Consider the following 14,253-nt stretch of genomic DNA (forward strand, 5'->3'; position numbering starts at 1 on the left):
GCAGAGGGAAGCAGAGCACCACGGCTGAGAGCTGGCAGAGTGGAGCGGGCTGGGGCCACATTGCTCCACTTCCCGCCGGTGCCAGTGAGTGCCTGTCAGGGGGCAGGGGTGTGGATAGGGGTCAGGGCAGTCAGGGACAGGGAGCAGGAGGGTTGGGTAGGGGTGGAGTCCTGGGGGTGATTAGGGACGGGGTGGTCTCTGGAGGGGGTGGTCAGGGGCCAAAGAGCAGGGGGGCCAAAGCAAGTTCGATACAACAGGGTTTCACATATAATGTGGTACAATTTTTTGGCTCCTGCAGACCGCGTTATATCGGGGTAGAGGTGTATTGGAATATCCACCAGCTTTTGGGGGTTTGGCTGCCCCATTCTTTGCAGTTCACCCCAATAGAGTGACCATAGCTGGCCCCCTCTAGGACCCCGGTCACAGTGCAGGATTCAGATTAACTTTCTTAGGTCAATATTTAGCATTGCTTCACCACTTTGAAGTAAGAATTGCAGGCATTTTGATAAAAGGTATGAAATACTGGCAATAGTAAGAAACCTTATATCCTCTACATAAGTGCTATATGGCAGGAGTTCTCATCAGTGAGTCAAACAATATTCTTCCTTCAGCCACCTCAGTATAAGTATTTCTCCAGCAGTGTAAGCAGAGCTGTATAAAAAAAGTTTGCTTCAGTCACAGAACTCTGTTTACACTGGTAACAATACTGTTGCTTTTGAATGTAAAGTGTATCAAATGAGACTTATAGGTGCTTAGGTGCTTAGCAACTTCTAAAACTTAAAATCTCAGCTTGTATTCTTCAGTTTACATCAAAATAAAATTCTGCCACTGATTCATGCAGAAATTATTACTCGCACTGAATGTAAACAGCTGTATCTATTGCTTTTCACAGATCACACATTTTCAAATCTGAACTGGCATGTTAGCGTGCAAATGATGCACATGGTAAGGAGTGGTATGGTGAACCTTTCAGGTAGAGAAGACCTATGAGGTGATGTTATCTAGTCCATGCCCCCAACCAATGCAGGACTGTTCCTTATAATATATTTTCTAGTGTGTTGTCCAGTTTATTTTAAATTGTCACAGGCATTGAGTTCAGCAATCTTTGAAAACTTATATATGATATAAGTGAGGAGAGAAGCAGCATTTACACATGACTGTTCTATATTTCAGTTTAATCCTTCTTCTGGTAGTTTGACAATTCTGTCTTTTAAATATGACAAAACACTCATCATCAGCCTTTCAACTCATGCATGTCCTTATTTGTATAATAAGGCTGCAGTATGGAAATGCCTATAATACACAACTATTATATATACATACACTCTCTCTATATAGATATACTCTACATCTAGGTACTTATAATACCTCTACAACTCTAGAACTTCAATAGGCACACATTATTTTACAGCACCTCTCATCACAAGCACTTTATGAACATATCACCAATGAAGCATATATGTCTTTGGGGTGGAGAGTGGCAGCTAGTACACAGCAGACAGAAGAGGAAGAAAAAGAAAAAGCAAACCTAGACTCTTACAAGAAGTGCCACAGGACCTAGGACTCGGATCATGCAGACCAGCTAGGCCCTTGGTGAAACAGCCCACACAACCAACTGTAAGTATATCTGCTTATCTAAAGGGCTGAGCTAGCTCTGCCAAGATTCAAATCTGGGACCAGCGAATATAGGCACCGCAAAACTGATGCCAACTGCTAAGCCATTCCCTCCAGAAATAAGGTACCACCTGTTTTTTTTCCGACAGCAAGTAAGAAATAGTTGCCATTGCCAGGAAGTATTCTACAGAAAAGGCTTAGACATTATACTGCAGTAAAACAGTCTTTGTCAAGCCATGACACAAGACTAGGGTGCCAGGTGCCCAGTTTTCGACTGGAACACCCTGTCGAAAAGGCACCCTGGTAGCTCTGGTCAGCACCACTGACCGGGCCATTAAAAGTCTGGTTGGCAGCGCAGCAGGGCTAAGGCAGGCTCCCTGCCTTCCTTGAGTCTACATGGCTCCTGGAAGCAGCGGGATGTCCACCCATCTGGCTCCTACACGTAGGGGCAGCCCGGGGGTTCCACACGCTGCTCCCGCCCCAAGCATCAGCTCTGCAGCTCCCATTGGCTGGGAACTGTGGCCAATGGGAGCTACAGGGGACAGGGCAATGCCCAGAGCCACCTGGCCATGCCTCCGTTTAGGAGCCGGAGGGGGGACATGCCATTGCTTCCGGGAGCTGCTTGAGGTAAGCATCACCCGGAGCTTGCACCCTTCCCCCCCCCCCGAGCCCCAAGCCCAGCCCTTATCCCCCTCCCGCCCTCTGAACCTCTTGGTCCCAGCCCAGAGCACCCTCCTGCACCCCAAACCTCTCATCCCCAGCCCCACCCAGGAGCCTGCATCCCCAGCTGGAGCCCTTATCCCTCCTGCACCCCAACCTCCCGCCCCAGCCCAGTGAAAAAAAGTGAGTGAGTGAGGATGGGGAAAGCGAGTGACGGGGGGATGGAGTGAGAAGGGGCAGGGCCTCGGAGAAGGGGCGGGGCAGGGGTGGGGCCTCGGGTGAGGGGCAGGGCAGGGGGCAGGGCAAGGGTGTTTGGTTTTGTGCGAGTAGAAAGTTGGCCATCCTATACAGGACAGAGGCACTAAGGCATTTTGCTAAATCAGAAATTTTGGATCACTGTTCAGAAAAAAAAAAAATCTGCTTAATCATATTTCTCCCTTAAACAGTACAATTCACATCTTTCCTTTTTGATCATTAGATAATTAGAAAAATTATTTCTAATGATGGTGAATCAAAGCACATTGCTTTGTTGTTGAACAACGGACCAAGAAGCTTAGGCCAAAATTTTCAAACTCTGTTGATTAAATAGAGGCACCACAAATTGTATTTAAAGAACCTAAATAAATTTATGGTGCCTAACCTGAGATACTCGAGTTTGCAAATATGAACCTTTTTTCTAACCAGTGTGCTTTCCTGCATATTTTCTAAATCTAAAAAGAGTCCAGAGAATATAATTGGAACCTAACGACAAAGCACTGTTTCTGTGAAGAACATCACATCATACTGTTAGGCCTTTTGGTGATGATTAAGAGTTGTGTTGGTTTGGTAACTGATTTGCTTTTCCATCAGGGGACTGAGTGCTGTCCTTTATTATTCATTATTTAACTATTATTCAGTGCTTGTAATGCACTAGGTGATTTACAGAGCACATACAAGACATGGGGCCAGATCCTAAACTGGTACAAATCAGCATCGCTCCATTGATTTTGCACCAGCTGAGACTCTAACCTGTGGTCTCTGCCCTGAACATTCACAATCTAGGAATAAGCAAAAAATGACGAGTGATGCCAGATGGGGCAGGGGAGAGGGATTTGGTAGATGGGTGAAGGGTAACTAGTACAATGTGATTGCATTGGTGCATGCTTCATGGAAGCATTTTTTATTTATTCTGATGCCTTCATTTGGTTCTGAAGTGTCTAGGCCACTGCATGACTTGTTTTTTAAGGGAGTAAAGAAAAGAAACCTTGCCAAGGGATGGATTCTGGATCTTTCCCAACTCTACCAACTATGATCCTAAAAATAATTCACATAAATGTTTTTATTAGCTGTTTCTGCTGCCTTCTACAAGGCGTTAAAGAAATAGAATAAAAATGTGAGCTTCTGAGGTGTCTGTATTCCACTGTTTTCCTGAGTTCCAAGGCTAAGATCCAAGTTGCAACTTCTAAATCCACAACAGTGAAATCTCAGTTCTCCTCTATCTGAGAAAACAATCTCAAGTGGTCAATTACTGTATTCAAAATAGAGTTTGCCCTGTAATTTGCTTCTTCTTTCAATTAAAAATCAAAGACTTTTGTGTTCTGGCTTCTGTATGTCAAAGAAGTTTTGCCAAAAAGCAATAAAAGGAAGACATTCATAGTCAAAAGTCCTTCACTAAATAGGATAAACAGGACAACTCCACAACATTTTATATTAGCACCGCATGGTGCATAGATGACAAAGCATAAGGCTTGTTTACAGGCTGCACCCCAAATTGTTCCCCTCACCCAACCCTGCATGTGCATGCAGCTATGAAATGTCTCCAGCCTTACCTCTGGCTCACAGCTGATGCAAAGACCATATTGCTCTCACCCGCTACACCCTCCCCAGTTCCCTGGTGGCTCTGCATCTCTCTTGACCAAGTTCCTAGTCGCACTTCCCCTCTAATACCTTTAAGGTGTCTGTCCATTTACAGTGTTAGCTGCTGGCATAAACTGCTACCCAGCATGCACTACTCCTGAGGATGACTGTTCTGATACAAACTGTAGGGCAAGTAAGTGCTTCAGAGGAGTTGCCAGCTACTCTCCCTTCTGCATGGCAGCAAAGTTAACCTCCCACTGAAGATTTGGCAGGTTCTCCCTTCCTTGTTGATCATTTGCCTCTTCCTTTGGGTGCATCCCACTACTCCTCCACTGCCTTCTTTCTCTCCAGGCCAAGCAGAAGGAGGGACAGCTATTTGGAGATTTTTTGGCCCCTTGGGCACTAAGTACAGATGGAGTTGCTGGAATGGGGTTTATGCTAATGGAGTTTTTATTCTTGCCTTTAATAGCTTTCTCTGTATGAACTTTTCATTTAAAACTTTATTCTAACAGGGAAACCATATTGATCCAAACAAAGTGAACTCAGTGGCTCATATGGCTGCTGTATGCTTGTTCCTTAAAGGTATCTAGGCACCTAACTCTCATTGCAATTGAGTGCCTAAATACTTCTGAAAAAAAGAAAAGGAGTACTTGTGGCACCTTAGAGACTAACAAATTTATTTGAGCATAAGCTTTCGTGAGCTACAGCTCACTTCAGCTCACGAAAGCTTATGCTCAAATAAATTTGTTAGTCTCTAAAGTGCCACAAGTACTCCTTTTCTTTTTTGCGAATACAGACTAGCACGGCTGCTACTCTGAAACCTGTTAAATACTTCTGAGGATCTGGACCTTGCTGCCTTAGGTAATCACATGTGTATTGCCTGAAAGCTAGAGCCAGTCTGGAATACTACTTCAAGCATCTTAATAAATAATACATCTGTTAGCACTTTTGCACAGTCAATGTCAACATTTTATTCATTCTGCCTGAAACTACTATGTTACAACCTCCTGTGTCTTGAATGAAAATTAAATTAATTCTACAGTGGACAATCTGGTTAAACTTCTCAGTTATTTGACCCAAGTAATCCAGTGGGATATTCAGTATCTCAGCGTAACCATCTGTTTCAACTCTTAATTAAATGTTCTGGACTGTTTTTGTAACTTGTTTTAATATAATCTTTCTTCTGTGGAAATAATGGAGGCTGACTCAGTGAAGATTAGTTTTTCTTGTTAACTAAAATTAGGTCTACTATTAAGGCAACAATCTGACAGTTTTAAGACCCAGGTTTACACTTTTAAATGCCAAATCAGCCATTATTATTTATTATGTGATAGTGTGCAAAGGCTCCAGTGAGAATTGGAGCCTCATCATATTGGGAACTATTCAAGCATTTACAATTCAAGACAGGAGGATTTGCAATCTAATGTGAAACAAGATGTTACAAGGAAGCTAATACTGTCAACATGCTATGGTTTTGGATGCAACATACTTTTCATATAGCCTCTGTCCTCTCATGAACACCTTCACCTCGTTATCCAGTGGGAATGTTCCATCATCTTTCCTAAAGCGGTAGAAAAGTTTGACATCCTTGAATTCCTTATGCTCATCACAAACTGAAACATAAAATAAGTGACATCAGAAATGATCACACTTATGTTGAAGACCTAACACAATCAGAACAAGATACCAATCATCACTAGTGAACTTAAAAACAGAAGAGGCATATGCAGAGCATAGTCCTGCCTCCTCCACCCCAAAATTGTTTATTGTACAAATATGACCCTACACATGAAAGGCTGAGTGGTATCTTTTGGAATCCAAACTTTTAGATAATTATCTGAATAGAATCTCTAATCTTTTGGAGCCTGCCAGCCATTCATTTCAATGGATGCTGCAATAGCAATGCATAGCAAAAGACACTTATCTGGTAAAACCTTGTGATTTTGCACCCTCAGCAAGTTTACGGATGCCACTACTCTCAGGGGAGAGGTAGATACAATGGAGGGTAGCGATAGGGTCCAGAGTGACCTTGACAAATTGGAGAGTTGGGCCAAAAGAAATCCGATGAGGTTCAAAAAGGACAAGTGCAGAGTCCTGCACTTAGGATGGAAGAATCCCATGCACCACTATAGGCTGGGGACCGACTGGCTAAGCAGTAGTTCTGCTGAAAAGGACATGGGGATTACAGTGGATGAGAAGCTGGATATGAGTCAGTAGTGTGTCCTTGTTGCACAAGAGAAGAGTGAGGGGGGATTTGATAGCAGCCTTCAAATATCTGAAGGGGGGTTCCAAAGAGGATGGAGATAGGCTGTTCTCTGTGGTGGCAGATGACAGAACAAGGAGCAATGGTCTCAAGTTACAATGCTGGTATCTGGAGGGGAGGCCTATTTCACTAGGTGGGTGGTGGTGAAGCACTGAAATGGGTTACCTAGGGAGGTGGTGGTTTCTCCATCCTTAGAGGTTTTTAAGGCCCAGCTTGACAAAGCCCTGGCTGGGATGATTTAGTTGGTGTTAGTGTTGGTCCTGCTTTGAGTAGGGGGTTGGACTAGATGACCTCCTGAGGTCTCTTCCAACCCTAATCTTCTATGATTCTATGATTAAATCAGGTGTTTCTTAAAAACCCTGAATCAGTAAATTTAAGGATTGGTTAATCCATTACTTTCATTTGCATTAATCCAGGGCTGGATCAAGCAAACCCGAGACTTGCTGCAAAGACACATAATAAGGTCTAAGTTTCACTGTATGACCTTCATTCTCCACTTCTCAAATTGCTCTGCCATGCCACCTGGGGAGTGGGAAAGGCAATGGGGAATGTATTGAGAGCTGGAAAACGTTTTTAGGGGAACAGTTGATGAAAGTCTTGTTAAATTGGAGAGGGTGGTCTGAAATGAGCTCCAACTAAGACAGAATAAAGTGGGGGACATTCCAATCAAGCTATTATCACCACAGAACTCTCAGTCAGCATGCACAGGCTCATACTCCACCCCATATGGCACTAGAGCAAGAGCATTAAACATTACATTACCGTGTTAACTTACAGCTGGTGGCATAAGAAACTCCTATGGAACCTGGCTTACTAGGCTATCTGAACTTATCCTACATTAGAGCATTCTTGAAACAGCAATAACACTAACTTTGAAACCAATGAATGAAAATCCTTGAAAATATCAATTTTGTACTTGTCCTAAATATAAAGGGAAGGGTAACCACCTTTATGTATACAGTGCTATAAAATCCCTCCTGGCCAGAGGCAACATCCTGTTACCTGTAAAGGGTTAAGAAGCTCAGCTAACCTGGCTGGCACATGACCCAAAGGACCAATAAGGGAATAAGATACTTTCAAATCTTTGGCGGGGGGCGGGGAGAGGGAGGAAGGCTTTTGTTTGTGCTCTTTGTTTACATGGTTGTTCTCTCTTGGGACAGAGAGGCCAGACAGAAATCCATCTTCCCCAACCCATCCTAATCCAAGTCTCCAATATTGCAACCAGTATAGGTAAGACAGGCAAGGCGGATTAATTTATCTTTTGTTTTATGTGAATTTTCCCTGTGTTAAGAGGGAGGTTTATTCCTGTTTTCTGTAACTTTAAGGTTTTGCCCAGAGGGGGATCCTCTGTGTTTTGAATCTGAATACCCTGTAAAGTATTTTCCGTCCTGATTTTACAGAGATGATTTTTACCTTTCTTTTTTTTTTTTTAAATAAAACCTTTTTTTAAGAACCTGACTGATTTTTCCATTGTTCCAAGATCCAGGGGTTTGGGTCTTTGATGATTTTGTAACCAATTGGTTAGGATATTATTCTCAAGCCTCCCCTGGAAAGGGGGGGTGTACGGCTTGGGAGGATATTTGGGGGGAAAGACGTCTCTAAGTGGTCTCTTACCCTGTTCTTTGTTTAAAAAACGCTTGGTGGTGGCAGCATACAGTTCAAGGACCAGGCAAAAGTTTGTACCTTGGGGAAGTTTTTAACCTAAGCTGGTAAGAATAAGCTTAGGGGGTCTTTCATGCGGGTCCCCACATCTGTACCCTAGAGTTCAGAGTGGGGAAGGAACCCTGACAGTACTTAATTTTTTTAACATATTTTTTTGTCAAGGACTCCTGCCTTTGCTCGTTGCCTCACCTAGCTGGAAGAAGCGAGCTTGGATTATGTTCTGAGGTGGAAAACATTTTAAAGTTTTGTTAAAGATTTAAACAAGCTTTCACATATAAAGTTTCCATTGCTCAATTAAATTAAGTTACTCTGACCTCCATGTAAACTATTCACTGACATTTCTTCAATAGAGGATAAATCAATCAGCATTAGGAGCCCCTATAATTACTTTGTAATTATATTGTAATTGTAATCTTTTCTTTAATTATCTACCTCGATTCCCAGATTCCATAAAGACCCAGAATTTTAATTTCTGAATCAAGCAGAACGTGTAGTAGTTGCACACATTCCAGCTGCATACTTATCCCTTTAATTAAGGTATTGTTTATGCATTGCTGACAGTTGCAGCAGTGCTCACGCACTTACATGTGCCTCTGGAGAAAGTCAACTTTTGTCAATTACAAAACTTCTTCTATTCCCTGTTATGAAGAGATGGGAAAATTGCAATTTCATATGTTGACTTTTTAACTGGACAACACTGTGCACTTGAAACAAAGGGCTTGATTCTCCACCGACTTGAACATTGTAGTCATTTTGCACCTATACTTTATACAGGTGTAAAATGAGTATATAAAGTTACTATTGTGATTTGATAGTGGTTTGTGTCCACATTTCACAAATAATGCATGTAACTTCCAATACATCATTATTCTAGAAATGAAGCTACAGGGTCACCATGATACAGAACAAGAGAAAAGGTACAGAACAGCTTCAGTTTATAAAGAAAGGATGTTGCATCTAATATGTTTCATTACAGTCACTTCATTCACTAAGTGAGAAATCCTCCCCTCCAGCTGCCCCAAGTTCAGGTAGTTAGATGTTAGCACACAGAGGCGTTCAACAGACAACAAAATCCCTGTCTGCTGCAGGACAGTAGAGGTGCAGTCATTCTTTAGCCACTAAGGCAGAGGTGGGCAAACTATGGCTAGCCCCTGGCCTCTCCCCTGCAGCCTCAGCTTACCATGCTGCCAGTGCTTTGTGGCGGAGCTGGCTCTGGCCAGGCCGCGCAGCTGCGAGCTCCTGCCACTCTGAGCGGCATGGTAAGGGGGCGGGGAGCAGGGGTTGGATAAGGGGCAGAAAGTCCTGGGGGCAGTCAGGGACAGGGGCGGCGTTGGATGGGGTGGAGTTCGGGGGGGGTGTTGGTCAAGGGACGGGGAACAGGGGGGTTGGATAGGCATGCGAGTCCCGGGGGGCCTGTCAGGGGATGGGGGTGTGGATAAGAGTCAGGGCAGTCAGGGGGCAGGGAGTGGTGGTCAGGAGATGGGGAGCAGGGGGGTTTGGATAGGGGGTGGGGTCCCGGGGGCGGTTGGGGTGGGGGTGTGGATAGGGGTCGGGGCAGTCAGGAGACAGGGAGCAGGGGGGTTGGCTAGGGGGTGGGGTCCTGGGTATTGGTTTGGGGCGGGGAATCCCAGGAGGGGTGGTCAGGGGACAAGGAGCAGGGGGGATTGGGGATTCTGAGGGGGGCATAATTGGGAGGGGGCGGATAGGGGGTGCGGGCCAGGCTGTTTGAGGAGGCACAGCCTTCCCTACCCAGCCCTCCATACAGTTTCGCAACCCCGATGTGGGCCTCGGGCCAAAAAGTTTGCCCACTCCTGCACTAAGGCAATAGTGTGTCTAAGCAACTGCATCCCCCTTTACAGAGGGAAATGGACAATGGATCTGAGTAGTCATGGCTCTGAAGGCTCCACCCTTACATCTCTATTTAGTCACCTCTGTACACTGGCATGTACGGGAGTCCCCATGGAGCAGAGATAAGCAGGGCACAAGATGTAAGGACTCCCTTTTCCATGGGATGCCCGAACCCTGTCTCACCCACATACAGCAGAATAATCAGGGCCTTCTTCAGCTGCAGAAGCAAGGTCAGGAGTTACCGTTAATTGCATCACAGTTATTAAGAAAAAAAACTTAAAATAATTGTGGCTGCTGCTGTTTCACTCACCATGATGGATAATGCTGCAATTCAATAATTTCTGCACAAGTTTAATTGCTGTCTCTCTGTCTGAGGCCTCTTTGTGATCAATCATCCAGTCAATCAATTCTTTGGCAACAAACAGTTTGGATATGTCTTGAGATGATGCCTTCGATCTTAATTATCTTTTCTTCATGCAGTCTCAGTGTGTCAATCACATTATTAATAACCTTTGCAGAGAATCTATATAACCCAGAGGAGGAAAGGACTCCTTTCTATGTAACATGTTAGGGTCTGACTGCCACACAATTCATATACACCCCAATAATGTAATGCCTAATTATAAGGGTTATATGTGGCACTCTGTGAAAGCAGAGAATACAAACTAAATTGGCACTGACCAGTTTTCATTTCCAGCTGGGAAAGAAAGAAAGAAGAAGAAAGAAGAAGAGAAAGAAAGAAGAAAGAAAGAAGAAAGAAGAAAGAAAAAGAAAGAAAGAAAGAAAGAAAGAAAGAAACGAAAGAAAAGAAAAAAAAAAAAAAAGAAAGAAGAAAGAAAAAAAGAAAGAGAAAGAAAGAAAGAAAGAAAGAAAGAAAAATATCAAAGATCATTTTAAACCCAGCACATGGACAATTTTCAGTTACAGTGGAAAACAAACAGGAGGAGAAGCAGATGTAATTCTCAGTATAATCTGCTAAACACAGGAACGCATGCCTCAGTGTGTCAATAAAATTAAACGTTAACACTTTGGCATGAGCTGAGACTAATTTTCACACATTACCTTTAATATGCTTGACATTGCTGCATTATTTTGGGAAAGCCCACTGCCAAAGATTCGTTAACCCCACTCGGTGGACTCAGCTGCAGTTTTTTTGTGGTGCCGTTCCTTTTAACTTCCACTGGTTATGGAACTACATCTTCTCGAAGCTACATACTAGGTACAGGGCTTGCCATTTAGAAGTCAGCATCTAAACAGTTTCCACACAACACTATCTAACACACAGCAGCTACTTTCTTTTCTATGGGAAATTGATCTCAGCAACTGGCAATGGAGGAGCTTCATTATCAGAGATCTGACAGCTGCAAAAATCCCACCCACCATTTTGAAAGCAAACCCAGCAATTGCTTCTTACAAACTTAGTATGGGTGGCAAAAGCCCACGTGAGAGTATCTGAACTGACCACAAGAAGTAAAGGTTTTTAAGGTCAGTAGCTTTATGATTAGTCATTTTCCCAAATTAACATAACTGATAGCTTATTTTATATTTATCTGTTTATCTATTTTATGTATTACAAAACAGGCAGAGATTTTGTAGAAGTTAACTGCATTCTTATTATTACTTTTCACTTTTAATTAATAATTTTACTGATAACTATTGCATTTTTTATAGAATCATAGAATATTAGGGTTGGAAGAGACCTCAGGAGGTCATCTAGTCCAACACCCTGCTCAACACAGGACCAACCCCAACTAAATCATCCCAGCCAGGGCTTTGTCAATCCAGGCCTTAAAAACCTCTAAGGATGGAGATTCCACCACCTCCCTAGGTAACCCACCCCAGTGCTTCACCACTCTCCTAGTGAAATAGTGCCATTTATCCATAACTATAAAGAAAGCACAAGAACCACTCTATAGAGTATGTCACGAGGGGGGAGGGGGTGGGGGGGGATTTGGGCTCCTATTGCAAAGACTTGCACACATATTTAACTTTATGCGCTGTGAGTGAAATTCTGGTTCCACTGAAATCAATGTAAGTGTTGCCATTTACTTAAATGGCACCAAAATTTCACCCTAAGAATAGTCTCATTGACTTCAGTGGGGCTCTGTGCAGGCACACAGGGGCTGTCCTCAGGAAACAAGTAGAATAAAAAGGTAGAACAGTTTAAAGTATTGGCACAAGTACAAATCAATGCTATATGAACAACAGTTATTCCTAACTAATCTAATCTAAGATATTTATATGGTCCCCAATATTGCAGCACCTCACAACCTTCAATGTATTTATCCTCAAAATACCCTTGGGAGGTAGGGCAGTGCTATTATCCCTATTTATAGATGGAGAACTGAGGCACAGAGAGACTAGATGACTTGTCTAAGGTCACATAGGAAGTCTGTGGCCAAGGAGAGAATTGAACCTGGGTCACCAGAGCAGGGCCCTAACCACTAGTACATCCTTCCTCTCAGTATGGTATTAGTATGCCTTAGCTTCACACTATTTCCTTTTGAAACCCACAAAAGGCAAATAAGTCAGCTGAAGATGTTATTGATGCCATTACTGGGTCACAGACAAGTCTTAAATAAGGGTTTTACCTAAAACTATCCCAAATAGTAATGAAGCAACTTTTCTGATTTGCAATATTTATCCTAGATTGCTCCCCCTCCCCCAAGTACATATTATGGTTTAAAAGGCAACTTTACGAACACCATCAAAATGAATACTTTTAAGTTAAAAACCACATAGAAATCAAATGAGTATTTAAAACAAAACCCACTGACGATAAGCCTTCTGTGCATTGTGAAATACAGTAAACTAAAATATGTCTTTGCTTACAGCTCTGATACTTTCCAGCTGCGCAGTAACAGCTGTCATCTTGCTTGGAAGAAAAAGCCTGCACTTTTTATTTAAAGACCCTGAACTTATCAGTGTTCTTTGTCCATTTTTTAAGCTACATAGTCATCTGAAAGTACAATACTGAAACAGCATAAATATATCTATATGTACAGAGTGGGTTTGATCAACCTTTCATTTCTATTGGTATAAAAGTAAATGAATGGAGTTACGCCAGCATAAAAGGAGAATCAGGCTCTGACAATTCTTTGCACCTACATAAGGTGTTGATATGAGTTAAAAAGGCACTAGTATCAAGCAAGAGTCAGCATTTACCCACAAGTATCAAATGGGAAATAACTGTTATTCCAGACATTACATTATGTAACAAGTGTCTCAAACCTCTCCTTTCCCAAGGTGGGGGTGGGGAAATTATTTGCACTACTTCTGGGCCTAACAGGCTTGAGGTGTGACACCAGAAAGGAAACCCAACCCTCCTGCACAGCAACGTATAGCACTACCATTAGGCCACAGGGCTAGCCCACTACTCTGAACCCGCTATATGCTCCTAACTGAATAGAACAAAATAAAGACATTTTTAAAAAAGACCTAGTGTTAATCATGATGTATAAGCCCCATATACATTTACTGCATCTATTTTTAATTACACAGAGCAGATGTTTGGACTCTGGCATTCTGAAAAGGTTTCAGTGTTCAGCCCTGTGGATCAAGAACACAAGCATGGTTTCTCTAGCTAAGTAGCTAAAAAAAGAATTGCTCAAGACCTACTTAGAAACAGGTTTGATGCACAAAGCAAAGCTCACTCATAAAACTTAATGAAGGTGGGCGAATCTTGTTTCCAGAGGCCTTTGAAGAGTGATCGAAGAGTCGCCTACTGTCTAGCCACCGATACTTCACAACTCAACTATAACTACCGCAAGAAACCAGTCTTCCTCACAGTATTAGAGTATCACACAAATGTAATTCCTCATATTACTCAAGATGGCATCAAGGACATTTTGTACTGGGGGCCACATTCTGCCCTATTTGAAGAAAAATGTGAGAGCATTTCCACCGGTCTCTGAAACTAACAGTACAGTAAAAAGCATATACTATATTCAGCCCATTGAAATTCACGTGTATGCATTTATCATATTCAAGCTTCCAGCAAATATACACTGTATTTAACATTTACATATTTGCATGTATAGGTCTTTGCTTGCACATTTGTCTGTTTTATGCTAATCCAGAACAATCTGTCATTTCCTTACCAGGCAAAACATGGACTGGCAGAGCAATCATAATTAGCATTACTTAAAGGAAAAATTGAGCTTTTTGGTTGAGAATCCAAAAACTAGTCACTAACTCCCTGGGAAGAAACCACTCCTAGTGGCATTTGTCTAATAAGTTTTCTATTAGGGAAATTATCCTTTCTGAGGTTGTCACAGTTCACGGCAACTGCACCTGTATTCCCCCTCTCTATGATCCCTCAAGAGCACCTGCTCTAGGCTCCCAACTTTTCAGCTGTCAGCTCTCTTGGG

The 14,253-nt window shown here is 42.7% G+C and overlaps 1 protein-coding gene across 1 annotated transcript in view; it reads right to left on the minus strand.

Moving 5' to 3' along the window:
• Positions 1–14,253, minus strand: part of DEPTOR (DEP domain containing MTOR interacting protein) — a 138,205-nt gene that overhangs the window by 77,276 nt on the left and 46,676 nt on the right. Inside the window, 4 exon segments of the mRNA XM_043507402.1 lie at positions 5,600–5,723; positions 10,194–10,304; positions 10,307–10,342; positions 10,345–10,364. Of these exon segments, the coding sequence (XP_043363337.1) occupies positions 5,600–5,723; positions 10,194–10,304; positions 10,307–10,342; positions 10,345–10,364 (291 nt within the window).

Source organism: Dermochelys coriacea, chromosome 2 (assembly GCF_009764565.3).
Source record: "Dermochelys coriacea isolate rDerCor1 chromosome 2, rDerCor1.pri.v4, whole genome shotgun sequence".
NCBI lineage: Eukaryota > Metazoa > Chordata > Testudines > Dermochelyidae > Dermochelys > Dermochelys coriacea.